This window comes from Marmota marmota, unplaced genomic scaffold (genome assembly GCF_001458135.2).
Source record: "Marmota marmota marmota unplaced genomic scaffold, marMar, whole genome shotgun sequence".
In the NCBI taxonomy this organism is placed as follows: domain Eukaryota; kingdom Metazoa; phylum Chordata; class Mammalia; order Rodentia; family Sciuridae; genus Marmota; species Marmota marmota.
The window spans coordinates 49875309-49902795 of record NW_026000026.1 but is presented as its reverse complement, the minus strand read 5'-3'; the positions used below and the strand labels follow the sequence as shown (position 1 = coordinate 49902795).

Below are 27487 nucleotides of genomic sequence, written 5' to 3'. Positions count from 1 at the left end.
TTTCAGGTCCTTTAAAATATACTGTGAATAGGAAAATGCAACCTCAATGCTTGATTTCAATTTAAAAATTAATTTTAAAATCTTTATTTCTACTTGAACTGTACTAACCTCAATATATTAAAATATTATTTCATAGAGTTCACATACCTAGGGCTAAATAAGACTGCACTTACATAAAAACTATATATAAAGAGGCATTACCCAAGATTCCCCAAAAGAGAGTGAATCAAAATTAGGAAACGGAAAAAATAGTCAAAATCCTATTTCTTTCTTCATGCAAAAATTCAACACAACTTTTACTAGTTGTATACTAAAGTTCAGGAAATAGTAATGTCTTGCATGATTTACCCATAAGAGTCATTATTAACCAATTCCTCAAGTGATTTTTTGATGAACTTTAAAAATGTCGAGATAATCAAATAATTTTGTACTCTGCTTCTATAGAAGGGAACTTCTACAAAGGGAAACTGATACTCAAACTATTTCCAGAAATAGGATCAAGATCCAGATACTACCTCCATCTGCACCAAAAACAAAGTCATTTCAAAGGTAATTATTCACTAAAAAGTGAATATTCACTAATTTCTTATGACATAGGAAATTAAATAATTTAGAGAAGTTTTCATTAAAATGTTTAAAACTGAAACATTTTAATAATCCTAAGGTTAAGTATAATTTTTTTTCTACAATTACTTGTTTTTAACCATTTGGCTTTGCCATATACAGAATGGTTCAAGACTTCATATTGATAATTAAAAACATTTTCAAAATTAGTAAATATAAAAATATAAAGGTATATATATGTGTGTGCACACACACATATATATATATATATACCAAACCAAGAAAATTTTACATATGCAAATTCAAACTGAATACTATGTTGAGGTACTTTCTAATTGAGAAGATGGTGGAAAATATACAATTAAGCCACTTAGACTTACCTTTGAAAGTAGTATACTTTGGGTCAAATTCAATGATTCCCTCTGCATTATCATTTTTCATTATTATGATTCGAACAACAGAGGTGTTTCCTATTTCAGGAGGTTGATCTATCTGAAGTCCATTTTCTTGGATGGTAAAATCATATCCTCTTTGGAAAGTCATAAAAAATAAAATTTTAAAACACAAAAAATAAATAACAAATACATGATTGCTTAGCATGAATTGAAAGATCCTTTGGGATTTTTAGCTCCTGTAACTTAGCTCTATTAAGTATTGTAATACTTTTAGGGATACTCAACACTAAGGTACTCCTTTTTTAAAAAAATGATGTTTTGAAAAGATTTCTGTGCTTCTCCCAATTATTGGCATCTTCATGAAATCAAAACTAATGTAAAATCACTAAACTTGGGCAATGTGAATATAGTAAATCTATTAGGAAATTTGGAAGCAACTGAAATAAAACAAACCTCTGGAGATCACTTCTGAGCACATGTATAGTAATGAGCCTTGGGCACTCAGAGAGTAAACCAGGTAGGGGTGAGACTTACATTGCTAGGTTACGAGGGTTGCTTTAAAAATATAAGGAGTATCTTTTCGTTAATTAAGTTTCAAGTTAAACCATCAAGATTTAAGAAAATATTTTAATGAAATTATAATTCCTCTATATTGAGGGCAGTTTACTTATATAATAACATTTCTACAAAAGACATTTTTTAAGATAGATGTTATTCCCATGGAACAAGCTTTGACTTACAGGGCTTTATGACACTTTATTTTCTAAAGATAAAAAAATGACAGTGAATGATTTTAGTCCTTACAATTCTCAAATTCTGTTTACCTGATATTTATAACCTACCTTGTACTGAAAGTTGAAAAATGGTAAATAAATATTTTGTATTAGGCAAAATTGGAAAACTGAGGATTAAAATATTAAATGATAATAGTAACTATTATCAGTACTCTGAGATGGGTTGTAAATTAGCTGATTACCATAGACTAGTATCAAAGTAGTAGTAATTCTAGTGAGCAGGCAATAAGGAAAAAACACTGTGCTATGCAACTTTTTTTTCAGATCAAACGAAGTCCAGAAATTTATCTGGAAGGACACACTTCATTCCCAGAATTAAACTTAAGTAGAAACTACTTTTTTAAAAAGCCAAGAAGGCAAAAATATTTAAGTCCCCTTATAATCAATCAATAACACAAATATGATCTCACATTTAATTAGCTATTTCTTCCAAAATGAACTTATTCAGTTCAAGGGGTGACCAGTTTGACTTTTAACATATTTAATATGTGTAGAAATTCATTCCCATTGCCAGTCACCGAATCATTTCTGGGAAATTAAAGATTTGAATTGTAAGTAAACACAAAACGTTTTTCCCCCAGCTAGGATGATGTACCCTCTACTTAAGTCACTGAGAGAGAAATATTTTAGTTTAAAAAGTTTTTAAAGCACAAAATTATGTAACAAATGTAAAACTATTTTCATATACAAAAAAAAAATTCATTCCAGGTTCCTATAAACACAAAAGCTATTCTAGTGGAAGGACCCCCTTTGTGTCCTTTGTAAGCTGTGCAGAGGAGAGAAGCTTGCAAAGCTGCTGAACCTGTGAGCTGTTCAACCATGGGTACTCAAGTATGTGCTAAGGGTGTTTTCCATCTCATCAACTGAGCCAGCTCCATGAAAACAGAGAATGAAAGAGACTCATGATGGTTAAATTTTCATCTTCACTAAAAACATAGTACACATTATTGGCCAACCATCTTCCACTCAAAAATTTCCCCACTTTAAAACTGATGCTGGGCACCACCCATAAGAAAACAATATAATATAGCTTTCAGATACACAATGGAAGATGCCCCTCCCTCCAGTTCTTTCTCAGGTACAGAAACAGCAGGAAGCAAATTCTGCCACCCCAGCAGACCCATGACCTAGAGAACAGTTAGGATCTCTCCTCACCAAATTACTAGACACAGTGTCATGCTCATTCCCTGCCTGCTCTGAATGAATTCACAGACCAGAGCCACGTACTCTGTCCATTCAAGAGAAAAATTAAAATTCAGAAAAGTGCAAATAATAACACCTAGTCTTTTTCATAATTTCCCTTCTATGAGCTGTTGGAACATCACATAGGTCGAAAAACATCAAGAAAAGAACAGTTGTACACTTCAGTATTGGTGTCTTCACATGTAGCTTTATTCATTCTCTCTCCCTCTTTTTTACTCATTTCCTGTTCTCCTTTACCTTCCCTGGAGTTCCACCTTTAGAATTGCTACAGAAAATTCTTCAGGGCCTTCAGGATGGTCGTCATCAAGGATTTCAACAAGCAGACTCTTCACCGTCTCTCTGGCTTCAAAGAGGAGCTCTCCTGATGCAGAAACAAAATCTGAGCCAGCATCTGCTGTCCCGCTCACAGTCTTGTACCAGAGTCTCACCAGGCCAAAATATCCACCCGAACGGATGATCGTGACATTAACCTAGGCAAAAAGCATTTTCTCATTTGATTTGGATGTCTAATCTACCAGACAACATTATCTCTAATTAAAGACTATTTACCAGGATTATGTCAAAATTAAACATGAACTTATAAAGTATATGTTATATGTTAAAATAATGTTAGGAGCAATTTAATGTGTTTGTGAAAAACTTTAGACTACGAACAAGGGAATACTTTTAAAGAGCATTCGCAACATCAAAAACAAAAACAGTATTAATATTTTTAAGTAAGTCACACCATACCCCCAGTGCTTCCTCTGACACTCGAAGCTGGTCCTGTGAAAAGGAAAATCGGCCATAGGGAAAGTCACTGGCCACCACAGTGATGTTGGCCATGCTTCTGGAGTCACTCAGCACGCCTCCCTCGCTGACTTCAGTGAGCTGAAACTCATAGAAAGACTTTTCCTCAGGAATATTATCATTCAAAGCCTAGAGAGGGATGAAAACAATCATTAACAGTAAAATCTGTAAAACTTAAACATTCCTCTTACATAAAAAGCAGCCACAGATTCTGCAATATTACCATCCTCCTCATGGCCCACCCCAACACCACACACACACACACACACACACACACACACACAGTGAAGGGCATAATAAGCCAGCAACATTGATACCTGTATCACTACAATGGCTGCAGACTGTCCATCTCGCATTGTCAGTTTTCCTGACGTTTGAGCAAACACCCCCACAGAAGGAGGGATGATTCTCCAGAACACTGTGACCTCCCCCCAGATCGCTGGGCCGCGAACAAGGCTACAACAATACACAAATGTATATTCAATACATTTTGATTGCTGTGTACTTTTCCTAAATGTTTACTGTATCTTTCAACAGTAACCAATTTTCATTTATTTCAAGAACTTTATTCTTTTAACTAAACTCGTCTATCAATTATAAACTGCAAGAAAGTACTTAGAAAATACTGAGCTAGTGTAGTGTCAATGTATGACAAGCATATTTGCAAAAACCGAACATTAATAGTGGGAGGTTTAGGGGATAAAAAGTAGTTGTTACAGATTTTTAATACACAGGGCATAAAATATGAATAGCCTAACAAACTTCTCCAAAGAATAATAAACACTTCATACATGTGCATGCTAATGGAAAAGGATAAAGAATTGTCTTGGGATAACTATTAAAAAGATAAAATATTGAGTTAAATCTGGCCACATCATTGATGGCTGCCACCTCTATTCCTCATGAGAAAATTTGAGGGAAACAGACATGCCTATGATCATACCAATTTAGTTATATGATAAGTCCTGACATTGTAACACTTAGAATCAAAATCTTTGATCTTGATGCTTTTTTAAAAGATGGTTTTCAGCTAAGGCATACATGCTAACAAAGATGGAATATATCTCCTATATTGCACATTTAGCTACAGAATAGGGCTGAAAGCATGGACTTTTGATCTCAACACCACGAGCTTTCCTTGGTGTAGGTTATGCAAATCATCCATTAGTCTGAAACCTTTTGGGGATCTAATTTCTATTTCAGTCTAAAAGGTGCAGCATCTCCAAATGATGCTACCTCTATGGAAAATCATGATGCATGAACACTGTGCATGCACTAAGAATGGTGTACTAAGACTAATCCTTTAAACAATGTCATCACCCCATAGAAGCAAAGAAAAATCTTGAAGCTCTTACCTGATGATAGCAGTACCATTATATTTAGCTGAGGGCTCCCCGATGAGGACATGCCTAGATGACGGAGCTATCCCAACTTCTCCTGGTGCTCCCCTTTCTCCCAGAATAATTATTGATGCACTACCTAAGTTGATGATGACACATAACACAAAAGGATAACTACCCAAAATATACACAGTAATACTAGAATTTTCCTGACCACAGAATTTGCTTTTTGTCACAGACCCATGGGATAGGATGGAGTTTGATAGCAAAAAAGACATGTAACGATACAAAGTTTTTATAAGTAAACTCTGGGCCATTTTTTACTGGGATTATTGTTGACAGAACACACAACAAAAAAATTTCTTGAAACATTCTCTATTGATCCAAGCAACAAATCATCACAGGAACCATATGATGCCTGTTTCTGAAGTGTCAAAATACGTAGTTCTAGTTTCAGATGAAAACAGGTATACACTACATATCAAACATAATGTGTTGGTTTAAAATAATGTTGTATTATAAAAATAATATGTTTTTAAAATTTAGGAAATCAAAAACCATTATTAATATTTCAAATAAATAATTCCAAACTTACATAAGACAAGCACATCAGAGCACATGTGGAGCATGCATGAGGCCCTGTGGGCTTCATTCCAGGAAAGAAAGGAAGAAAGGAAGAAAGGAAGAAAGAAAGAAAGAAAGAAAGAAAGAAAGAAAGAAAGAAAGAAAGAAAGAAAGAAAGAAAGAAAGAAAGGAAGAAAGAAAGAAAGAAAGAAAGGAAGGAAGGAAGGAAGGAAGGAAGGAAGGAAGGAAGGAAGGAAGGAAGGAAGGAAGGAAGGAAGGAAACATGCACATGACAAAAATGGGGTTACATTGAGCATGTTGTTCTGAAACCTATTTTATTACCATAACAATTACCCATGTAATTGTTATTTGTTTTCAATGTAATTGTTTCTCTGCCACATCATTTTAAATGATTGCATAGTATTCTGCCACATTTAACCAGTCTCCTAATATCACATCATTTAGGAAGCTACCATAATTAATTTTATAATGTTGCTTCATAAAAAATTTTTTATTTAAAAAGTCACAGCTGAGCAGTATGAAATCTGACCTATGTCTTACCAACATGGGGTATTATAATGTTAATTTAAAAATGTATTTACCTTGAGTACATCTTTATGTTTTAGCAAAATTTTAGGAATTAGAAAACCTAACATTGCCTATATCTGTAACTACTAATCATCTGCTTTAATCTACTTTTTAATTTCCAAAATTTTTCTTACCTTTTGCTGGAGATATTTCTACCTCATCAATTGGTAACAGCTGAATTGTATAATGCCTGTCCTTTTCCAACACGGTGTCTTGCAGTGCATGCAATACAATGGTCTTCTGAGACTCCATCTATACCAAATGAGAAGAACAATAAATCTTCCAGATTGACCAAAGTCAAACTTTGAGTGTTTTTATTAGCAGAATAAGGTTTATGCGCATAATCACTTTTTCAGTCCTTTCTGTCACCTAGAATAAGGGCTGCATCTAGGGAGAATTACTATACAAAAAAAGTCAACTCTAATTATAAATTCCATTTATGCTCTTAATAGAAAAAATTTTAAAAAATTAACTCATCTCCTAAATTTATTGAAAAATTTCAATACTGGAGTTCAATCTTTTAGAGGACAAATGGTTACATCTTAAGTAAATTGTAAAAAGTCACAGATTTAATATCTGTAAGGGGAATTGGCTCCATTCAAGAAGGAAAAACAAGCAATGGATGACCTGAGATTATAGTCACAGTTGCAATCGATAGGCTAGAGATAGGCTGTAGTTAATTATCACTGACATCCTTCTCATGGCCTGTATTGTCAATGTTAAGTTATCTCTGGCACCTAACAATAGTACCAGAGATAGCAATATAGGAGCCTAATTCATAAGGAAAATCTAGTGTTTCCATCCAGGAACCTGGAATTTTATATACACATTTCAGTTTTTTTTTTAATCTTCACCTTTCAGACTTTGTTTTCCTTTGTTCTTATATGTTCCACTTGTTTCTTGCTGAATGCATCCTGTTTTCTTATACTTTTTTCCCCTTGCTGTTAAAACACAGGAATGCTATTTGTTTGTTTGTTTTTGAGATGAGGTCTCAAGGTCTTGCTATGTTGCCCAGGCTAGTCTTGAACTCCTGGGTTCAACAGAACTTCCCACCTCAGCTTCCCAAGTAGATGGAACTACCTATGCACACCACCATGCTTGGAACAGAATATTACTGATTTTATGTTTCATTCATTTTTTTTTTTTTTGTCCTGAATCTTAGGAGCACAGTTTGTATTGATCCTCTTCTGGTCTTCAGCACTATTTCCATTGGACAATGGATGGCCTTTTATTTCTATTTAGTCTCTGTCCTTTATCTGTCCATTTCTTTTGTTCATTTTATTTTGCTTTCTGGTACTGGGGATTGAACTCAAGGATACTTTATCATTAAGCTACATCCCCAGTCCTTTTTAAATTTTTGAGAAATGGGCCTCCTAAGTTCCTGAGGCTGGCCTTGAATTTGGTGATCCTCCTGCCTCAGGCTCTCGAGTAGCTGAGATTATAGTTGTGCACCACCATGCCCTGTTTGTTGTTTCTGACATGGGGTCTCACTATTTTGCCCAGGCTGGTCTTCTGAGTTCAAGTGTTCCTTTCATCTCAGCCTTCAGAGTAGCTGGGATTACAGGTGCTCACCAAAGTACCTGGCTTCTGCCCTTTAAATACCATTTGTCAAATCCCTCCTCATCCTGTCACTCACTCTTAAATGCATGTGTCTGCTTCTTAATTTTTCTTTCAGTATATACTATTAAAGTCATCCACATTTCTGCATGCAGATTTAATTTATCCTTTTAATTGGTGTGGACAGTCTATTGTTTGCATTTACAATATTTTCAACATTTATCTAACAAGGACTATGAATTGTTGTAAATAATATTACCACGAACATTCTTCTACATGCTTCTTTGTATTTACAGTAATTTCTCTGAGGTGCTATTGGTTGAAAATATAGTTAACGCTCATAATTTTTGGAATCCCTGTTTACAAATTTGCCTGCTCAACCAGTTGTTTTTTTTTTTTTTTGTAACCCCAGAATCAGTGTTCAGGCATTTTTTATGGTCATTTGCAGATATGTGCATGTTGGCAAAAACTCTGCGTCATTTTAATATATTTTTCATTTTAAATAAGCACTGCAACTCATACTTGAATAGCTTATCTAACACAAAACAATATTTTCTCCTTATAACATATCACAAACTCCTTGTTGAAGACTGAAGATTTCAGCTCTACACTTGGGGGCCATTTCAAACAGTGAATTCGCCAACAGAAAATGAAAATGGAAATAAAATGGCAATACATTGACAATGACAAAGACATCTGTTTACATTATGAGAGTGGAAACAAGAAAAGGCATGGTCTTGTTCTATCTCAGGTGGGAATGTGCTAATTGGGCGAATCTTATTTTCCACCACTCTTCGTGTGTCCACAAATAACTATGAGAGAAGCAAGAGTACTGATTTTGGGAGTTACAAATAAATTTTAGTCAACAGGCAAATTCACAAGTGGATAATGATCAACATGCATCATAAGAATCATTACATAGTTATGTTGCCACTTACCTTACTACTCTAGATATAAGACAGTTTCCATGTGGTATGATCTCCATTTCTCAAAAAAATTGACAAGAAGTAACAGGAAAAACCGCTGACAGGTGATTACAAGTAGCAAATGCTAATGTTTTTGGAACACTAGTTACAAAAGACAAATGTTCTGGGATAAAAGGTGATGGGGAAGTTTCATGGGGAAATATATTTAGAAGAGTTTCTCTATTAGAGATTCAAAATGTATGCAAGTAATTTTTTTAATTGCACCAGGAAAGCTTTCTTAATTCAGTTTGGAGTTTCCCTACTCTATTTGAACACTCAATCTTTTAGAGCAATTATTATTCTGCAGAACAGCAGTACAGAGCAATGGTTCAAGAAATGCTACTACAGACTACATTAGGAAAACAGAAACAGTTTCTCAGCTTTTTGAAATTTGAAGCCATTAATTTTTGATCATACAATGTAGAAAAAAGTTGAGCTTTACTGTATTAAGTTGAGGTATCAACTTGATATTTTATTAGAATTTTTCTAAATGAATTTAAAGCTATTTTAAAGGTTTTTGGAAAGCATTTTCTAAGTGTTAGGGGGTTGGTTAGCTTCTTCACAACCATAACTTCATGTAATCCTTATAGTCTTTATTCAGGTTCAGCATTACTTGTCCTTGGTTTGCATTAGAATCAAATGTGAGAAGAATTAATGAACTTTCCTGGAGTCACATGCTAGCAAACAGTAGAGTGAAGATTTGAATCAAAGTTAACTAGCTATGGACTCTACATCGCTTTTATTTTTTCGGTGGCTACTCCCAGTATCACAAGAGAATTAAGACTATAAAGTGAGTAAAGTAGATGAGTATAGGTGACAGAAAACTTCAACAGCACATAAATCCTCGAGAAAGTGGAACTAGGGAAAAGAGAACACTGAGCAAGAAATGTAAAATGCAGAGAAACAAATAAGAAATATCAGAACTATAAAGCCATGGTGAAACAGAGGACTCTCAAAGAAAGGTATTAGTATCAAATACTGACAGGAATCAATGCAATGGAAAATATATAACTAATTCTTCAGTGCAGCAAATTTGCGTTAGTATGAAAAATAAATGTTTAAGATAAATTCTAAAGTAAAAAGAGCAAGTTACAGAACAGATTGCAGACTAAAATTCCATTTGTGTAAGAATAAGATACATATGCTTGAATATGCACAGAAAAAAAAATTGGAATGCCATAAGAAACTGTCAATAGTGGTTACCTCTGGTAAGTAGCAAAGCAAGATCTAGGAGAATTCATGGGGATTTTACTCTTTTCACATCCATCTGTATTGACTGAGGTTTACATGAAGACACATATTTTTATAACAAATTAAAATATAAAGATGGAGGGAAGGGACTTCTAAGTTAAACTGGCAGCAGGCTGATTGGGGGAGATGAGCCTTCTTCAAATACACATATAGACACCATAAGGGACCTATGCTGACAACAAAGGAAAAAGAAACTGAGAAAAGGTTTCTAAAATCAAGGCATAATTTTCTCTTATGGAGGTATCAATCTGGGGTTGACTAAATGGCACATATACATTCCACAGTCTGAACCTAAATAACATGGAGAACCAGGGGATTAAGACCAATTGCTGAGGTCTCTGAACTCCAGGCCACAGAGACTGCACTAACCACAATAACTGGCTGCCATAAAATGCAAAGCTGTTGTGGTCCTACTCTCCTCAGCTCTTCCTCTTCACATCAATTCTGATCCTACAATTCACATTATGCATAGAGTAAATGAGATGGGAGTGATGTGTTACATCCCAGGAATTACACACTTCACATGAGTACACTTAATAAGGTCCCAAGCAGGAATGCACATTTTCCTAGAAGTCCTAACAACATTTATATATACGGGGTAAAAATGGGAGTTCATAACCCACTTGAATCAAAGTGTTAAATATGATATATCAAGAAATATGTAATGTTTTGAACAACCAACAATAAAAAAATTTAAAAAAAAATCAGAACAAGCCCAACACAATGGTACAGGCTTGTAATCCCAGTGACTTGCTGAGGCAGGAGGATCATGAGTTCAACTTAGTGAGACCCTGTCTCAAAATAAATCTTAAAACATAATTTAAAAGGGCTGGTTATGTGGTTCAGGGGTTAAGTGCCCCTGGGTTCAATCCCTGGTACAAAAAAAAAAAAAAAAAAAAAAGCCAAGAAGAACAAAAGAAAATACATTGGAATAGGAGAAGTATGGGTGAAATCTAAAAGCAGAATGCTATAAACTTTCCTCTTAATACTGCTCCCCACAAGTTTTAGTATGCTGTGGTTTTGTTTTCATTTGTCTCACAATATACTCTAATTTCTTCTTGATTTCTTTTTGACACACTGCCAACATTGTTCACACAATGTTGTTGTGAACCTTAAAAGGCTCTAAAAAATAAAATCAAATGTCAGAAACTTGTATTAAAAACTGAGTAATTGGGCTGGGGATGTGGCTCAAGCAGTAGCGCGTTCGCCTGGCATGCGTGCGGCCTGGGTTCGATCCTCAGCACCACATACAAACAAAGATGTTGTGTCCGCCGAGAACTGAAAAATAAATATTAAAATTCTCTCTCTCTCTTTCTCTCTCTCTCCCCCCTCTCACTCTCTCTTTAAAAAAAAATGAGTAATAAATGATCAAAACTTTAAAAAAATAAAAAATAAAAATAAAATAAAAAATAAAAAGTGAATATATTGGATCTGAAGTAACTTTCCTATGTTCATACATGAATACACCACTATGTACAACCACATCATGTACAACCACAAGAATAGGATCCTGAATAAGTTATACTCCATATATGTATAATGTCAAAATACACTCTGCTGTCATGTGTATCTAAAAAGAACAAATAAAAATGAAAAAAAAAATCACCTGCGGACACTAAAGAGAACTGCATGAGTGAAGAGATGAAATTAAGAGATGTTATTTAAGAATAACAATGTCAAAAAATGCAATTCAAAAAAAAAAACATTCCCCAGAAGCAATAAACAGTAAAATTCAAGATGCAGAAAATTTAATCAGCGATATACAGGATAAATTGGGATTTTTTAAATCAGAATGCAAAGGAAAAGGTGGAGATAAAAATTATGTGTGTGACAGTGATGTCTCAGAGCATTAAATTTATTTTCTCTGTGTGTTTCCTTCCCTTTGTTCTTTATCCAGGGGACATTTTACTTCTTTCAGGCTACACTGAAAGCAAAGTTTCTAGGAAATTATTGAACTAAAGGTAAATACAAGATAGGGAAGAAATAATAGTATTCTTGGGGGATTAAAATCTGTTGAAGAGGTAGGGAGGAAGCAGGACTGGGTACAGGGAAAACAACCAAAATTGTTAGCAGAAAAAATTACACTTATTCATAGAAGACCAAGGGAAACAGTAGGAGAGATTCTCAGAGCAAACTTCTCTTGAGCATGGCTCTACCCCAGATCTCCATGTAGATTTTCTGATGTCCAGTGAGATCTTATCTCTTCAAGAAAGAACTCATTACCCCATGTGCTGGGAGTATTTCAGGCAGACAGCTCTCATCTGTCAGGCTCCTTTGGAAATTGCCTCAACTGAAGAAATACCTCTCCTATAGGTCAGATCCTCTTTCTGGCATAGTTCACTCATGATGACTTACACAACACAAGATTATGAAACTCAACGTTCCTACAACTCAGGACAACTTTGAATTGTTAGTCCCTTTTGAAGGCAAGCTTTCATGTGTGGTAGTGTCAGTTCAATACTCCATCACAGCTTGCCTTCAACCCTGCACAATGCTGCTGCTTCTACTTGAACAGATGTTGATCTAAGGAATACTCTCTCCAAAACCTTTAGGCCCTGCATCTTATAACTTTCTCACCAGGAAAGACCTACTGACATATCACCTGTGGACACTCATCAGTCCTGGAGGCTTGAACACTTCTGTAATAATATGGAGCTCAGATATCCTTCATGCAGAAAGACATAGTCAGAAGTAACTTCCTCTAGTGCCAAGAAAGGACTGAAAAGATCACAAGGAGAATTTCCCTGTAAGTGGGGGAAGAGTAACTCCCACAGTCATTGGTACATTTTAAGGCAGTCCAGGAAACTATTGTACATGGTACCACTAGGGCTGCCCTGTAGGCTAGTATCTCAATTGTCAAAATGAGCATTGCTGTGAGAATTATTTGTAGGATTAGAGATCCACCTGTGTAGTAGTAGCCATAAGCAGGACCGGGAGAAGACTGCAGAGGTTGTCAAAACCAAATTAGAGCTAGACTGTGGAACCAACCTAGATGCCCTTCAATAGATGAATGGATAAAAAAAAAATGTGGCATTTATACACAACGGAGTATTACTCTGCACTAAAAAATGACAAAATCATGGAATTTGCAGGGAAATGGATGGCATTAGAGCAGATTATGCTAAGCGAAGCTAGCCAATCCCTAAAAAACAAATGCCAAATGTCTTCTTTGATATAAGGAGAACAACTAAGAACAGAGAAGGGAGGAAAAGCATGAGAAGAAGATTAACATTAAACAGGGATGAGAGGTGAGAGGGAAAGGGAGAGAGAAGGGAAATTGCATGGAAATGGAAGGAGACCCTCATTGTTATACAAAATTACATATAAGAGGAAGTGAGGGGAAAGGGAAAAAAAACAAGGGGGAGAAATGAATTACAGTAGATGGGGTAGAGAGAGAAGATGGGAGGGGAGGGGAGGGGGGATAGTAGAGAATAGGAAAGGCAGCAGAACACATCAGACACTAGTGTGGCAATATGTAAAACAGTGGATGTGTAACCAATGTGATTCTGCAATCTGTATACAGGGTAAAAATGGGAGTTCATAACCCACTTGAATCAAATGTATGAAATACAATATATCAAGAATTATGTAATGTTTTGAACAACCAATAATAAGAATTTTAAAAAATAAAATAAAAACAAATTAGAACCCCTGTCCTGTAGATATGGATACCTTAGAACTGGATATGCAAGAACAATGGTGCTGCTATACAATTGTACATAAAAGAAACTCAGCCTTCAATCTGTATAAGACTGGTAACAAACAATTAGCAATTAGGGTCAAATCCAGGAATAAATCCATCCCTCTTGAGGCTGGCTCTGAAAAGAAATGGCTTTACCCAATAGGGGAAAAGATAGCATTATTTGCCATTTGGTATAGATACTCAAAACCAGAAACCCTTTGTAATCACCTGAGAAGTAAATCTAGCAGTTAGAACCTGGTAACTAGAAAAATATGCCCATTATTACCAAGGAAAACCTTCACAGAAATTCATGACTCATTTCTAAATTTTAAATTCTTTGTATGCTAGGTGAGAAATTTTCAGATCATAGCTAAGACATGCAACCTAGATGTTTCCTGACTCACTGTTTATTAGACTCTGAGAAACAAATGGATGATATATCTGCAACACCTGAAATTTAATGCCATTAGAGCAACCAATACCTCAAAAATAGTAATATTTAAGGAGCAAATAGACTGTCAGAGGGCATCACTAATTAATTTCTTATTCACCTATTAGAAAACCAGAAGAAAATACTGTATTTTTTTGTTCTTTGGTTGTGAAAGCTCTGAAGAACTATATATATATATATATATATCTCCATCCCCTGGTTTCTGGTTCTAGTAATTGGTAGAAACCAATCATATGGTCAAAGAGATCCTGTTCATTCCTCTAAGTAGACAGAACCTTTCACCTTCACTTGTTGTTGTAGGGGGCTGAGATACATACAGAAGGATTGTAATGGACTTCCCATTCTTAAATTATGTATCTTGATTCAGTTTTCTGAGCAGGTATAATATCAATCATTTTCTCAAAGTGTACAGGGATGTTAAAAATTCCAAGCCTTTGTAAAACTGAGATTATCTATGAGATTGTATTATTATAAGACATAATCAATCTATTCTCAGTATAAAAGTTTTGCATAGTCAGAACTTTGCCCTCAATCAGGGAAGAAGTTGACTGTGTGATAGAAACAGAGTGTGAATTAAACAATCTGACAACAGAATCGAGAGTTTTCTCCCTCTTTCTCTCTCACAGAAGAATTTTTAAAACATTTACTTTTTAGTTTTAGCTGGACACACTATCTTTATTTTATATTTATGTGGTGCTGAGGATCGAACCCAGTGCCTCATGCATGCTAGGCGAGTGCTCTACCACTGAGCCACAACCCCAGAATTTTTTTTCCCCACAGTGTAGGGAATTTCAAAAAATTCCAGATGTATTGAATACTATCATATAAATTCACAGTAATACTATTCTAAGACAAATTAGAGAAATTACAAATTAGAAATATCAAATTAGAGAAATATAACAGGAGTCCTTATGTTTCCTTTACCTCATCAAAATGAAGTGTCCCACTTAAAGGATTGAGATTATCCTTAGCCTTCTCGTCTACAGTCCACCGAAGTCGGACGGAGCCCTTTCCCCCTTGGGACCGGACAACTGTCAATGTCACATATGAATTGTCATCAGATAACAGGGAATCATTGACCATTATCTGAAAGGAAGAAAATCCAGTAACACAAAAAGAATAACAACAGAAGAAACAAACAGAATCTTCTTTTCACGATGACTGCAGTTTTCGAATTTAGAATTCTATTCATGAAATGTTACAATCATGGCAGAGAAAAATATTTCACCCCACTTCCTTTCCTTCTTAGACACTCAACACCATGGCATTTCCCATCTACTCTGCAATTAGATGGAGCTACGGAATTCTTGTGAATAGATTATATCCACGAGCAACATATGCTGCTGACACTCTGGCCATAAACTTCCACACAATCCTCCATATTCTCTCTTTTCCCATGTGTCAGGTGAATAGAGAGGATGCCTAGGACTTAGATGAAAGATAGAAGGAATCTGATACCTGAGTTATCAGTTAAAGACAAGGTATCCATAACAATTAGCCAGCTAGGAATATTGGCATAGGACTCTTGTATAAAGAATAACATTATGGGAAGGAACTGAGATTTAGGGGTTCTTTGTAAAGGTGTTCAGGCTCCCCACATAATATAGACCTCAATCTGTCCTCTTAATTATCTGCAGTTTACCCACTTAGTAAAAAAGAGATTTTTAGCTAAAAGAGGTTTAACTTGATTTAAAGAGAGGAGATTTGATACATTAATTTGCCAGTATTTTTTTACACAAGTCCTTATTAAGATAAGTAATTCAAATGAATTACACATGTTAACTCAGTGAAGTAAAGTCTGAATTGAACCTATAATATCCACCTGTGGTGCAAATGGAAAATAACACAGTGCTTCGATTTTTAAGGCAGATATAAACTTAACAAACATAAAATAAAGGTTGATTGGTTGGTTTTCCATGAGATTTTGCATTCAAACCAAGAATAGAGATTTGGAGCTAACTGATATATGTTGAATTTCCATTATTTGTCAGTTCTTCATACACTTTGCCTTTTTTAAGATCCACAGAAACTCAGAAATCAGATGTGTATGCATATTTGGCAAAAAGGGTGCCTGGAAAGTAGTTCGATATTTGGGCTGATATTTACTAAGAAAGTAAAAAGAAAGGAATACATTATAAATCAATTGTATACCTGTGTTGGTTTTGATTCCACAGATATAGCATTAGTTTGGGTTTCATATGAAAATTTCTGTAGATCTCTGATATTCCTAGTGTGTTGGCATATATACTGCATTATTCTATGAGCAGCTTATTAACTTTGATACATTAATACTAATCTTTCCTCAATATTCTTCAGTTCTCAGTCTAATCTGTGGCACAATTAATGCTAACAGAATGTTTACTGTGTGTGCAATATTGTATGTTTATATACATGTTAAAAGATAAACTCCATGTTATTGGGGACTTTCGCAATAAAAAAGATGGGATATAAGGAAAGCAGCTGGAAAGAGCTGCCAAGAAGCTATTCATTCTACACAATAAAAATAGCAATTGACACTTAGTGTAAAGAAAGCCCAGGTACATCAACTCATTTACTCCACATAACAGTTATGGGGAAGTATACACTGTGGACTGAATAACCTAAATCTCACTTGTGAATCTCAAGACAAATTGGAAATTTAAGGCTATTTCGATAAGATATTATTTCCAGGCATGATTCAATTAGGTTTAGAGCACAAAAGTTTATGTTAGCAGTTAAGATAAAATGAATAAGCAAAAATTACTTATGAATAGTAGCATAACTTTATTTTCCATATCAGGAAGAGAAACTTAAAAACTCAATATCCAACATCCAACTCCAAAAGTGTGATGAACTCCAAAGCAAAAAAATTAAGGTTTTACCACCTGAAGATTTCAACACTAAACCTGAAATTTTAAACCTAAGCTCATAAGCTAATAGAGTCATTTTATAAAAAAATTAAGTTACTTATTCATACATATTAAAATATGCAAAGAACACCACGTGGTTGAAAATCACACAAAATATTAATGCTGTCTCTCTTAGAATACTAATATTCTGGAAAATTTTACTCTCCTCTTTAAATTTGTTTTATTTTTTTCAGACTTTTAATGCTGTCTGAGAGATAATCACAGCTATTCTTTTGCCAGTCCATCACTTCTTGGAAACACTTGTGCTGTTTTTTGACAAGGAAGAAAGAGAGTTTCATGGGGCCACAGCAAAATTGTGCTGTGTTCCTTTTATAGTTCCTATTTCCTAATGAAATTGAAATTTCATTGACCAAATCATTAGGTAATTGTTAAGCTCTATTTTAATTCTGGAGCGTATGAAAAGCCCATCTCTGAGAGGTAAGTTGTAGGTCTAGCCTTTCATGCACAGGACAGTAAAGACAAGGGGCAGTCAAGCAGTTTATCACTGAAAATTACCACAATGATCAAATATAAATGATTAAATAAAGGGAGTGATGACATATGTAATCAGAAAAGTTGCTAAGTATATGAGGACTATTTAAGGATCTTTATGAATATTTCATCTGGGAATTTCCTTTAAAAGATAAAATCATAATAATTATGGCCCAGAAATCATGTAATAATAATTATGATAGAGTTATAGTACTTTCAGATGTGGTGACACTTTAATATTAGTTGCCAAGTCATGCCACACAGATATTTAATTCTTATGATTAACCAATCATATAATAAGCCTTTTTCCCTCCCTCAGCAGATGAACCAATAATAAGTGAACTCTCTCTTTCAGGTCTTGGAAGAAAACAGCCAAGTGAGAAGTGAGAAATGAGGGGGAAGAAACATGACAGCGTACCAGAACTGAGGGAAATTTCCCTCACCAACTAAACCCATCCTGGGCTGCCACATTCAGGCCATGATAGTCCTGTTATGTGGCCAGGATGGTGATCTGTAGAATAGAGAGAAAATAAAAGATATGGACAAAAAGTACTTCTTGGTCTAGTATACCCAATAAATAGGAAATCGCATTCCCTCTGTAACTGTCTGGTGTTAGGAGCTCACATTATATCAAGCTGTATGTATATGTTGGAGGATTGGCCCCTAAATTAACAGCAAACTCAAAAGATAATTGAAGAGAGATTTGTAAAGGAAGAGTAATGAAGAATTTCAAAACAAAAGTAACAGACACTTTTCTACTTAAAACTATATGAGAATTTCACACTCCCCTGATATATATTTAACTTACAGTCTGTTTTTCAAATCCAAATACTCCAAGTGGAGAATCATTCTGTGGAATAACCACAGTTACCACAACATCATCCCCCAGTCTGCCACCTCCAGCCACATGGATTAAGGAAATATTGAACATCTCCATGAGTTCAACCTCAGCATCATCAATTATGGTGATTTCTATCATTGCAGTAACCTACAAAAGAAAGGAAGAAAAGGAGAGAGGAAGAGAAAAATAGAGATAGGAAGGGAGAGAGGGAGAGGAGGGGAAGGAAATATTGCAATAATTTTTCCTTATATATATTTCAATAGAAACTTAGAAACATGACACAAAAGAAAAAAGCAATAATTTTGCCTGTTAGATTTGAAATACTTTTAAAATCATGATATTTATAGTAGTTGAAAGTCAGAAATTTACAAAGTCTGCTATTTTTAAGATAAAACATTGTAAATGTAATACAATATAGTATATTTACAGATAGAAAAAACAAGAACTTCTTAATCTTGAAAAAATATTATAAGTGCTATGAATGCTCTAACAACTATTGTACAAACATAAAACCTAGTGTGCTTTGTTTTATTATATGAAAGCAAATGAAACAATAAAAATTATCATTGACTTCTGCAATTCATATAAATTCTATTGATTTCAAATATATANTATATATATATATATATATATATTTTTTTTTTTTTAATGTAGGGGAAAAGAAAAGCAGGAAGAAAGGCCAAATTTGTTTTTTGGGTTTTTTTAAAGATTTTTTAAAAAATCAGGATTTAATTCATTTCTCTGAGTTTATGTTAAAAGTTTTATAAACTTATAAATAAACTTGGTTCACCTTGTGATTTCCCTAGTGTCATAAACCTATACTAGGTATATATTCAATATTTAAAGTCTCTTTTTGTATACCACAGGTAAATTCCAATACTTTGACATAGATCTTTACCAGAAAATGAAGTTTTCTACCTAAAACATTTAATTTAACAACAAGGAGAACCAAGAAATCTGGATGTCACAGTCAGATAAACGAAAGCTTGAACAAAGTCAAATGCTAAAATGGAAGCGTATTAAAATGTGTGCACCTCAAGTCGGAACTGCAGGATACAGACTGTCTTCCATATGGATGTGGACTTAAAGGACCAGGATGATACTAAGGATGATGGAAAATGATGAGACTTCAACTATGTGCTCAGAATTACTACTGATGACGTAACTAAAGTTGGAAGGTTGCTTTGGTGAAAAATCAACTTTTAGTTTCTGCTTTGAATGTAAAAATCTCATGTACTTAACATTTCCTCCTCCATGTTAATAGGAAATGATGCAAAGTTCTAAATCTGATAATAGAAAACAAAAACTCACGATTTCAAAAACATTAACCATAATAGGTCTCTATGTGTAGAAATATGTAGATTTGCATGCTTATCTTTTAACAGAATTTCTTGAGCCCCTAGGGGCAACCAATAAGTTTATGAATACTATGCAGATTTGTCAAGGCAAGAATAAAGCTACCTACAGATTCTGCTATATGAAGTTACTAATATTTTCATGGTTGTGCATATGCCTTTTCCACTTTTTCATGGAAAATATTATAAAGATATCTCATTCTTATATATTACAAAACACCCAATTTAGAAAATTTACAATACTTCAGGAATATTTTGTAATTTTTAAGCTTGGTAGACCTAAATCTAGAATGTCATTCACTTTTTCAGGTTTTAATAAAATAAAGGGAGTTTGGGACATTAATTTAACATTTAAAATTTTTATTGGAAATTCTAAATTAAAATATGCATTTATAAACAATAAGAAATAAATAGAGGGGGTAGGATTGTGGCTCAGTGGTACAGTGCTTGCCTAGCATGCATGAGACATGGATTTAATCCTCAGCACCACATAAAAATAAAATAAAGATATTATGAAAAAATTGTCCTTAACCTTTATTAAAAATAAGAAATAGAATAAAAGCATTTGTGATCATAAACACAGTCAAGTTCATCACATAGGTTTTTATATACTGCAGGCACCTCTAAGTCAATCATTATCCTGTTTTAGAATTTTTGGTTTTTAATGGAATCAGGTGGGGAAGTTCAAAAAAGGGTGAGCTAGGCACAGTGCCTATAATCCCAGTGGTTCAGGAGGCTGAGACAGGAGGTCAAAGCCAGCCTCAGCAAGGGAGGCACTAAGCAAGTCAGTGAGACCCTGTCTCTAAAAAAAATACAAAATAGAGCTGGAGGTATGGCTCAATGGCCCAGTGCCCCTGAGTTCAATCCCCAGTATCTAAAAAAAAAAGGTGTAATTCTTGCTTCTTAAATTTCTCTTCCTAGGCCCACATTTATTAATAATATCTGTGTTTGACTTGACACAGAAACATTCAGAGTTATAATACAACTGGCAATCATTAATGCATGCTCATTTGGTAGATATCTATAAAATTCTTGAAGAAGAATCAAAAAATACTAACATGTTCATGACAAACTTACTTGCCCATCTGCAAATTCAAGAATCCCTTGAGATGGATTAAAGTCTTCCAGGCCAGCAGTGCCTGGTATTGCTTTCCAATAAACATTTACTGTCTCGAAGCTTCCAGCCAGCCGGACTACAGGAACCTGAAGAACGTTCAAGGGTGGAGACACCTCATGAGCAGTAATAACTCCACCAACATCCTTGAATAAAGAACACAAGTTGAAAAGTAAGACAAAAGGGGCAACTATCCTAAGTCATCATATTGTAACTTTTTTGCTTCCACTTATATCTCATACTTCACTCTTCAGATTATAAGTTAATAGAACGGAAGTAGGCATGACAGGTCTTTAGAACTTTTACTCTGAAATTTCACAAAAAAAATAAACTTGATGAATCCTTTGAGCTGGTCAAAGAGAACTAAGAATTAATTTGAAAGACAAATTTGGCTGTTCATCTATTTTAAAATACCTACAAGCAAAGCCAATTGTTTTGCAGAAAATACAAAAACACTGAACAAATCATCAGGGATGAGCTTCTACATTACTAAAAATATATGAAATTCAACTCACCCTAGTAACATGAAATATAAAAATTCCTCTGGGATCATCATTTTCCTCAATCATTATCTCAGCTATTTCCATTCCTGGTCTCTGTACACTTGGCTGCTCTGCAGAGAAGTCAGAGTTCACCAGGTTTACCTCAGTAATGATGATGATAAATCCTTCTTCCAACTCAGGAGCATCATCCTGGGAGGTGGGGTAAAAGAAATAGCGCTTTTCTGTTTTTGGTTGTGTTTGTGAGGTGTAGAGCATACTAGTCTTGAGCCCCTGGGCCCAAGAAATTTTCCTGCCTCAATCTCCCTTGTAGCTGGGACTACAAGAATTAGCAAGGATGGTAGAATATGATAGACATCATCACCCAAAGTACATGAATTGGTGTCAACATACTTTATATACAATCAGAGATATGAAAAATTATGCTGTATATATGTAATAAGAATTGTAATGCATTCTGCTGTCATTTATTTAAAAAAAAAACAATTACAAAAAGAATAAACCATCACTCCCAGCTAATTTTGAAAGAAAAATATTTAATTTGCATTGGAAACTTGATATTTTTCAGTAGGAAACAAATGAGTTCATCTACATGAATGGGCAGCTCTATCACACACACAAAAAGATTCATATTCAACTGTATACATTCTCACTGACAACTTCAGGATCCATGGGATGTTCAAGATTAAAGGCAATGTTTCTATGGAATGCTCATTCTCATTAGAAAATAAAATAAGTTTTCAAAACCTATCCCACAAATTTTATTGTTGAGGTACCAGGGATTGAACCCAGGGACACTTAACCATTGAGTCACGTCCCCAGCCCTTTTTTAAAAATTTTTAATTTTGAGACAGGGTCTCACTAAGTTGCCTAGGGCCTCACTAAATTGCTGAGGCTGGCTTTGAATTTGCAATCTTCCTGCCTCGGCCTTCCAAGCTACTAAGATTACTGGTGTGCACCACCATGCCTGACCTATCCCTCAATTTTTACATGTATTGAATATGCCTTTCATATATAATATTCCAAGAAAAGTTTACTAAATTTTAGTTTTCCTTTAAAAATGAAAGTTCTAGACCTGTAAATCTAGATGTAATACTATATTTAATTCATTCTTAAAGGTTTTTATTTTATTTTTGAACATGGAATAAAATTTCAAAACATAAAAAGAAAACATGTAAAAAGGGAAAGGAAACCACCTTCCTACACTATTCCTGTATCTTTCCCAGACAGTCCTCTTCAGAAGTCACCACTAGCAGGAAAACTAATATCATGACATTTACTAATAATATAGACATTTATAATAATCAACATATAGTGCTATTAATATTACAATGTACTATTTATTAATACCTTAGTTGATTTAAGTGCATAGTGTTGGGAATCAAACCTGCCACATGTTAGGCAAGTGTCCTGCCACTGAGCTATATTTCCAGCCCCAATAATTATAACATTAATACAACTATTGCCACTTTCAGTTTTTTTGTGTGCATCATTATAGATTTTCCCACATATTCTCTCTCTCTCTCTCTCTCTCTCTCTCTCTCTCTCTCTCTCTTTCTTTTTCAATATGTAAATATAGATATACAGAGCAAAAAATATACCTAAGCCATCTGAATACTAATCTGGATTCAAGTAATTGTATCCTGAAATGAAATTATTCCCCTATCAAACCAACAATAAAAATAACTAAATTGTTTCATTTTTTCAGATATTAGTTTAAAGCAACTAAACAATCAACATAATAGTACAGACAATCAGGCAAATAATTAATCCAAATACAATGTTTCAAAGTTCATTCAAATTTATCATTTTTGTAAGCTAGTTATAAAATATTTATTTATTCATATTAAATATTTATTTAGGTGGAAAAATTACTCACATTTTCTTTATTAAAAGGATCATTAAAAATGATTTTTACCTGTAAGAACATCACAATTTTACATTGAAAAAGCATTTTCTTTTCTATCATATTTATTGCCATCCATACTTACTGGCAAAATGGCAACATTCACATGAGTTTCTTTTATGTTTTCTTTCATTATTATTGTTGTTTCTTGCAGTACATAATCTTCATTTTCAATAGCTTGATTATTTGTGTGTAGCGAGAAATTGGGTTTCGCCTTCAAGTGAATGGCAATGTCCCCAAAGAACCCTTTATCTCGAACAACGTACAACTGCAGATTGGTGATGTTCTCTATGAGACAAACATGCCTCTAGTCAGTACGCTTTTCTGTTTGCTGTCAGTGTTGTTTCGAGTACTCACAGTGGAATGTTCTGCACTATCCTTTTAAACAGGTAAGCAAACAAGTAAAACAAATACAGTACATACTCCCAAGGAGTATTCTGTGCTTTTTCTCCATTGTCCCCAAAGTTGTGCTGAAAATCACCATCCATTCCTAGCATTCTGTCTAATCCCTCAGCTCTGATTCCACATGTAGCTTCCTGTGTTGTACATGTCATACTGAAATTGCTGAAAGTCTTAGGGAAGTGCATATGTAAAGTTGAACAGAGGTTATATGTTTAAAAGATTCTTGAAAATAAATAGTGAGATACATGAAGACATCATTTAATGACTGATCATTAGAATAAGAGTGATCCATGGGATGTTCAAGATTAAAGGCAATGTTTCTATGGAATGCTCATTCTGAGCATATACTGAAGTTCACATACTGAGGTGTCTCTCTCAAGGTTCAAAGTATTTCACAACACCTACACTTTATTTCATTTCTTAGATTTTTAAAAAATTAATTTGTCATATAAAATTCAGTAAAAACGCCTGTCAATATTCACCTGCAGGTCTATGAATTTCTAATGACTAATGCTATGTCTTTCTTTCCAAATTCCACAGTGAGATTCCTGGCAATTGCTAGGTATTTCAAAAATGTGTGTTAAATAAAAAAAAATAAATGGCTTATTTTATCATAAGTCTATTGTTTCAGTTCTGAACGCATGGAAATATAAAGACCCAGGAAATACTACATGTCATTTTTTTCCCATCAACTCTTCCAATGAAAGATATTTGAAAGTTGGATATCCACACTGTTATCTGAAAATGTTAGAATCATCTCACAGTGTATTCTAAATACGTATTATGTTTAACCCTTTTTTAAAATACATCAAATGACCTTCATCCATAAAATTATATTTATCCAACAATACAAATATTTATTTAGGTGAAGATTTCAGCACTTAAAAGAAAAATAACAGGGAATGACCAAAGTATACTTCACAGGATAAAATTTTTTCTCACTAATCTTTTGGGTTAAGCAATTTATACATTGATACCATGTGCTTCTCACTATGTTGTCAGTGCACCATACAACTACTAAAAATGTAGAGAGAAAATATGAGTGAGGAAAACAAACAATGAAGAGAAACTCAAATAAAAACCATTTACCTCTATTGCAATGACTTCACTAAACTGTTAACATTTTTACCATGATAGTATATCTTTAAAAATTAAAAGTATTTTTAAAAACCTTATTGCTAAGTAGTCACATGATCATAAAATTTGACAAAAAAAATGGCTATGACTTGTCAAATTGGAAAAGTCATATAAAAATAGAAATTTGCGGTTTTTTTGTAAGCATCAAAACTAAATTCGCTTTTTACTAAAGCCTGAAAAATATGTAACTGAATTTACCTGTAGGCTCTGCTACTGTGGTGAAGAGAGACTTGGCATGCCAGCCCACGAAGCCATAGGGAGAGTCACTGGGCAGAGTAGTTATCACGGACTTGTTTCTTTTCTGATCAATAGTAGCACCTTTTGATGAGTCCTCAACCCCTTCTGTGGCAATTCGGGTTAGTGTTATGATCACAACCTCTGATAACTCTGGTATATCATCAGCAAGAACAGTTAGAGTAATTGTAGACAGTGCCTGGCCTTCAGTAAATGAAATCTAAAATTTTAGAGAAAGATTTTATTTATCCTGTCATTATCACTCTGCAGTAAGGATATTAAAAAGTTTGATTTTCTTTCAATTATGATACAATTTAACAAAGAGTTTAGCAACGATATGTGATTATACAAATAAATAGCTTTTACATTAAAAATAAGAATGGTAGAAAAAAGAAAAAGTAAACCATTTCTAAACCTAAGCTAATAAATCATATAGTCAAGTTGTCATATCCTGGAGCCTATATTTCTTTCTAATTTAGTGTACAAAGTCTTTCTGAAAATCTGTTAGATAACACATGTAAAGTTCTATAAAAATAAAAGAAGGCGGCATGCCAGCTTAAACATTTTTCTCTATAGAATTTTTGTCAGGATTGCTACTCCAGATAGAAGCAACACTTAACAATGAATCAACCGAAGGAAAGAGAGAGAGAGAAAAAGGGAGGGAGGGAGAGGGAGAGAGGGAGAGAGGGAGAGAGGGAGAGAGGGAGAGAGAGAGAGAGAGAGAGAGAGAGAGAGAGAGAAACACAAATCATAGCATCTCTCTCCTTCTCTGTCTCCATTGTCTAAGGAGACAGATCCTAATTTGCTAAAAGGCATCTGAAGTCCCTGCTGACCAGAATTCTGTCAGCTTCTTGAATGCTATTTCCCATTATGCCCACCTCATACCCACTCTCCAACAATATGGCTACAAACCACAATTATTCAAATTGGTATTACAGGCCTATGCATCTACCCCTGTTGACGTGCTCCTTGCCACTCAGGGAAGGCACTGGAAGATATAAACCCAAGAGCTTTATTAATAAAATCAGGAGTGAGAAAACTACTGCCCACTGGCCAAATCCATTTTTCATAAATGAAGTTTTATTGGAACACAGCCAAGCTTATTCAATTGCATGTTGTCTATGACTGCCTACATTGTCTACTTTATATCATCTAGCACAACTGTGCAACAAAGGCAAACTAGTTGTGAACGAGAACAGATGGCTAAGAAAGCCTAAAATATTTACTATCTACCCTTTACAGAAAAAAGTTCTTATTCCTGAGTAAAATAATTAATTTTTTCAATAATATAGCATACATTTTGGGTAATACTATGCACTAAATTACAAATAATTTTTATCATGCTTTTATATGAAATCTTAATTGGAGATATGTAATTCAGAAATACGACTTAGAGTCTTGGTAGCTTGCATAAAGTAAATATGAAATTCAGTGGAATTTGCTGTAACATTCCTTTTTTAAAGTTTTTTTTATAATATTTTTTAATTGTAGATGGACACAGTATCTTTATTTTATTTATTTTTATGTGGTGCTGAGGATCGAACCCAGTGCCTCACACTTGCTAGGCAAGCGCTCTACCACTGAGCCACAACCCTAGCCCTGCTATAACATTATTAATACACTGAAATTCCACTCACCTTTCAAAATAAATGAAACTAGAAATGTGGACTATAATAATCAATTTTCCTTTTTGGGGATATTGCCATAAAAGTTTTTTTTTAAATAATTTTTCAGAGAAGCATTTGGGCAAAACAAAACAAAAAACTTGACTAATCTATAAAACCCAAGGCAAGCCAAGGAGACAACCCATCTTGCACATCAGACAAGAGGCTTCCTGAAACCTCTTTTTGTGAGTCATCTACTTCTGTGGCCATCCTGATTCCACTCTTGCACCTGAGCTCCAAATTTATACTGTCCTCCAGTTAATGCTAATGTGATCCTCTACCCAGATCTCTTCTTGGGACATGCCACCCCACAGCTGCTGGGAACAACAGCTTCTGTGCTCCTCATTGGGAATGGTCCTTACATGCAGCAAATGTCTCACCCAAGATTGTGCCCCACTAGAAGGTGGCATGAAGTAAAGAACTACAAAAATGGGGAAGCCAATGGTTCAGCCCTAAAATTGGAATGACTCCAAAGGATCAGCTTGACTGCAGAACTCTCCCACAGGATCAACTTCAATTATAACTGCCCATAGATCAACTTCTCCCCCTCCACTTTCTTTTCTTCCTCTTTTTCTTATGAATGCAACTCAAATAAACCTTCTGCCCATGGTTCCCAACCTCTATCATTATACAACATTGATATACCTTTTCCAGAAGGTTGATTATTTTACCCAGGCTTATTCTTACTTACTAGCCCCATTTTATCTAAACATTAATAACATGTTTCCATCCACAGTTTGGGTGGCTTTATCTTTCTGACAATGTAATACACTAAAAATTTGATATATTGAACCTCAAGAGGGATAACTAT

The 27487-nt window shown here is 34.4% G+C and overlaps 1 protein-coding gene across 2 annotated transcripts in view; it reads right to left on the bottom strand.

Annotated features, from left to right (window-relative positions):
- Adgrv1 (adhesion G protein-coupled receptor V1) overlaps nt 1–27487 on the bottom strand; it is a 548667-nt gene that overhangs the window by 346489 nt on the left and 174691 nt on the right. For both annotated transcript variants that reach the window (XM_048811397.1, XM_048811398.1), the window contains 12 exons: nt 24977–25232; nt 23325–23527; nt 21349–21525; nt 20797–20979; nt 18332–18511; nt 15068–15229; nt 6372–6489; nt 5101–5224; nt 4063–4201; nt 3689–3874; nt 3194–3426; nt 945–1093 (listed from right to left, as the gene is read on the bottom strand). In XM_048811397.1, the coding sequence (XP_048667354.1) occupies nt 945–1093; nt 3194–3426; nt 3689–3874; nt 4063–4201; nt 5101–5224; nt 6372–6489; nt 15068–15229; nt 18332–18511; nt 20797–20979; nt 21349–21525; nt 23325–23527; nt 24977–25232 (2110 nt within the window). The remainder of the gene's footprint in view (nt 1–944; nt 1094–3193; nt 3427–3688; nt 3875–4062; nt 4202–5100; nt 5225–6371; nt 6490–15067; nt 15230–18331; nt 18512–20796; nt 20980–21348; nt 21526–23324; nt 23528–24976; nt 25233–27487) is intronic.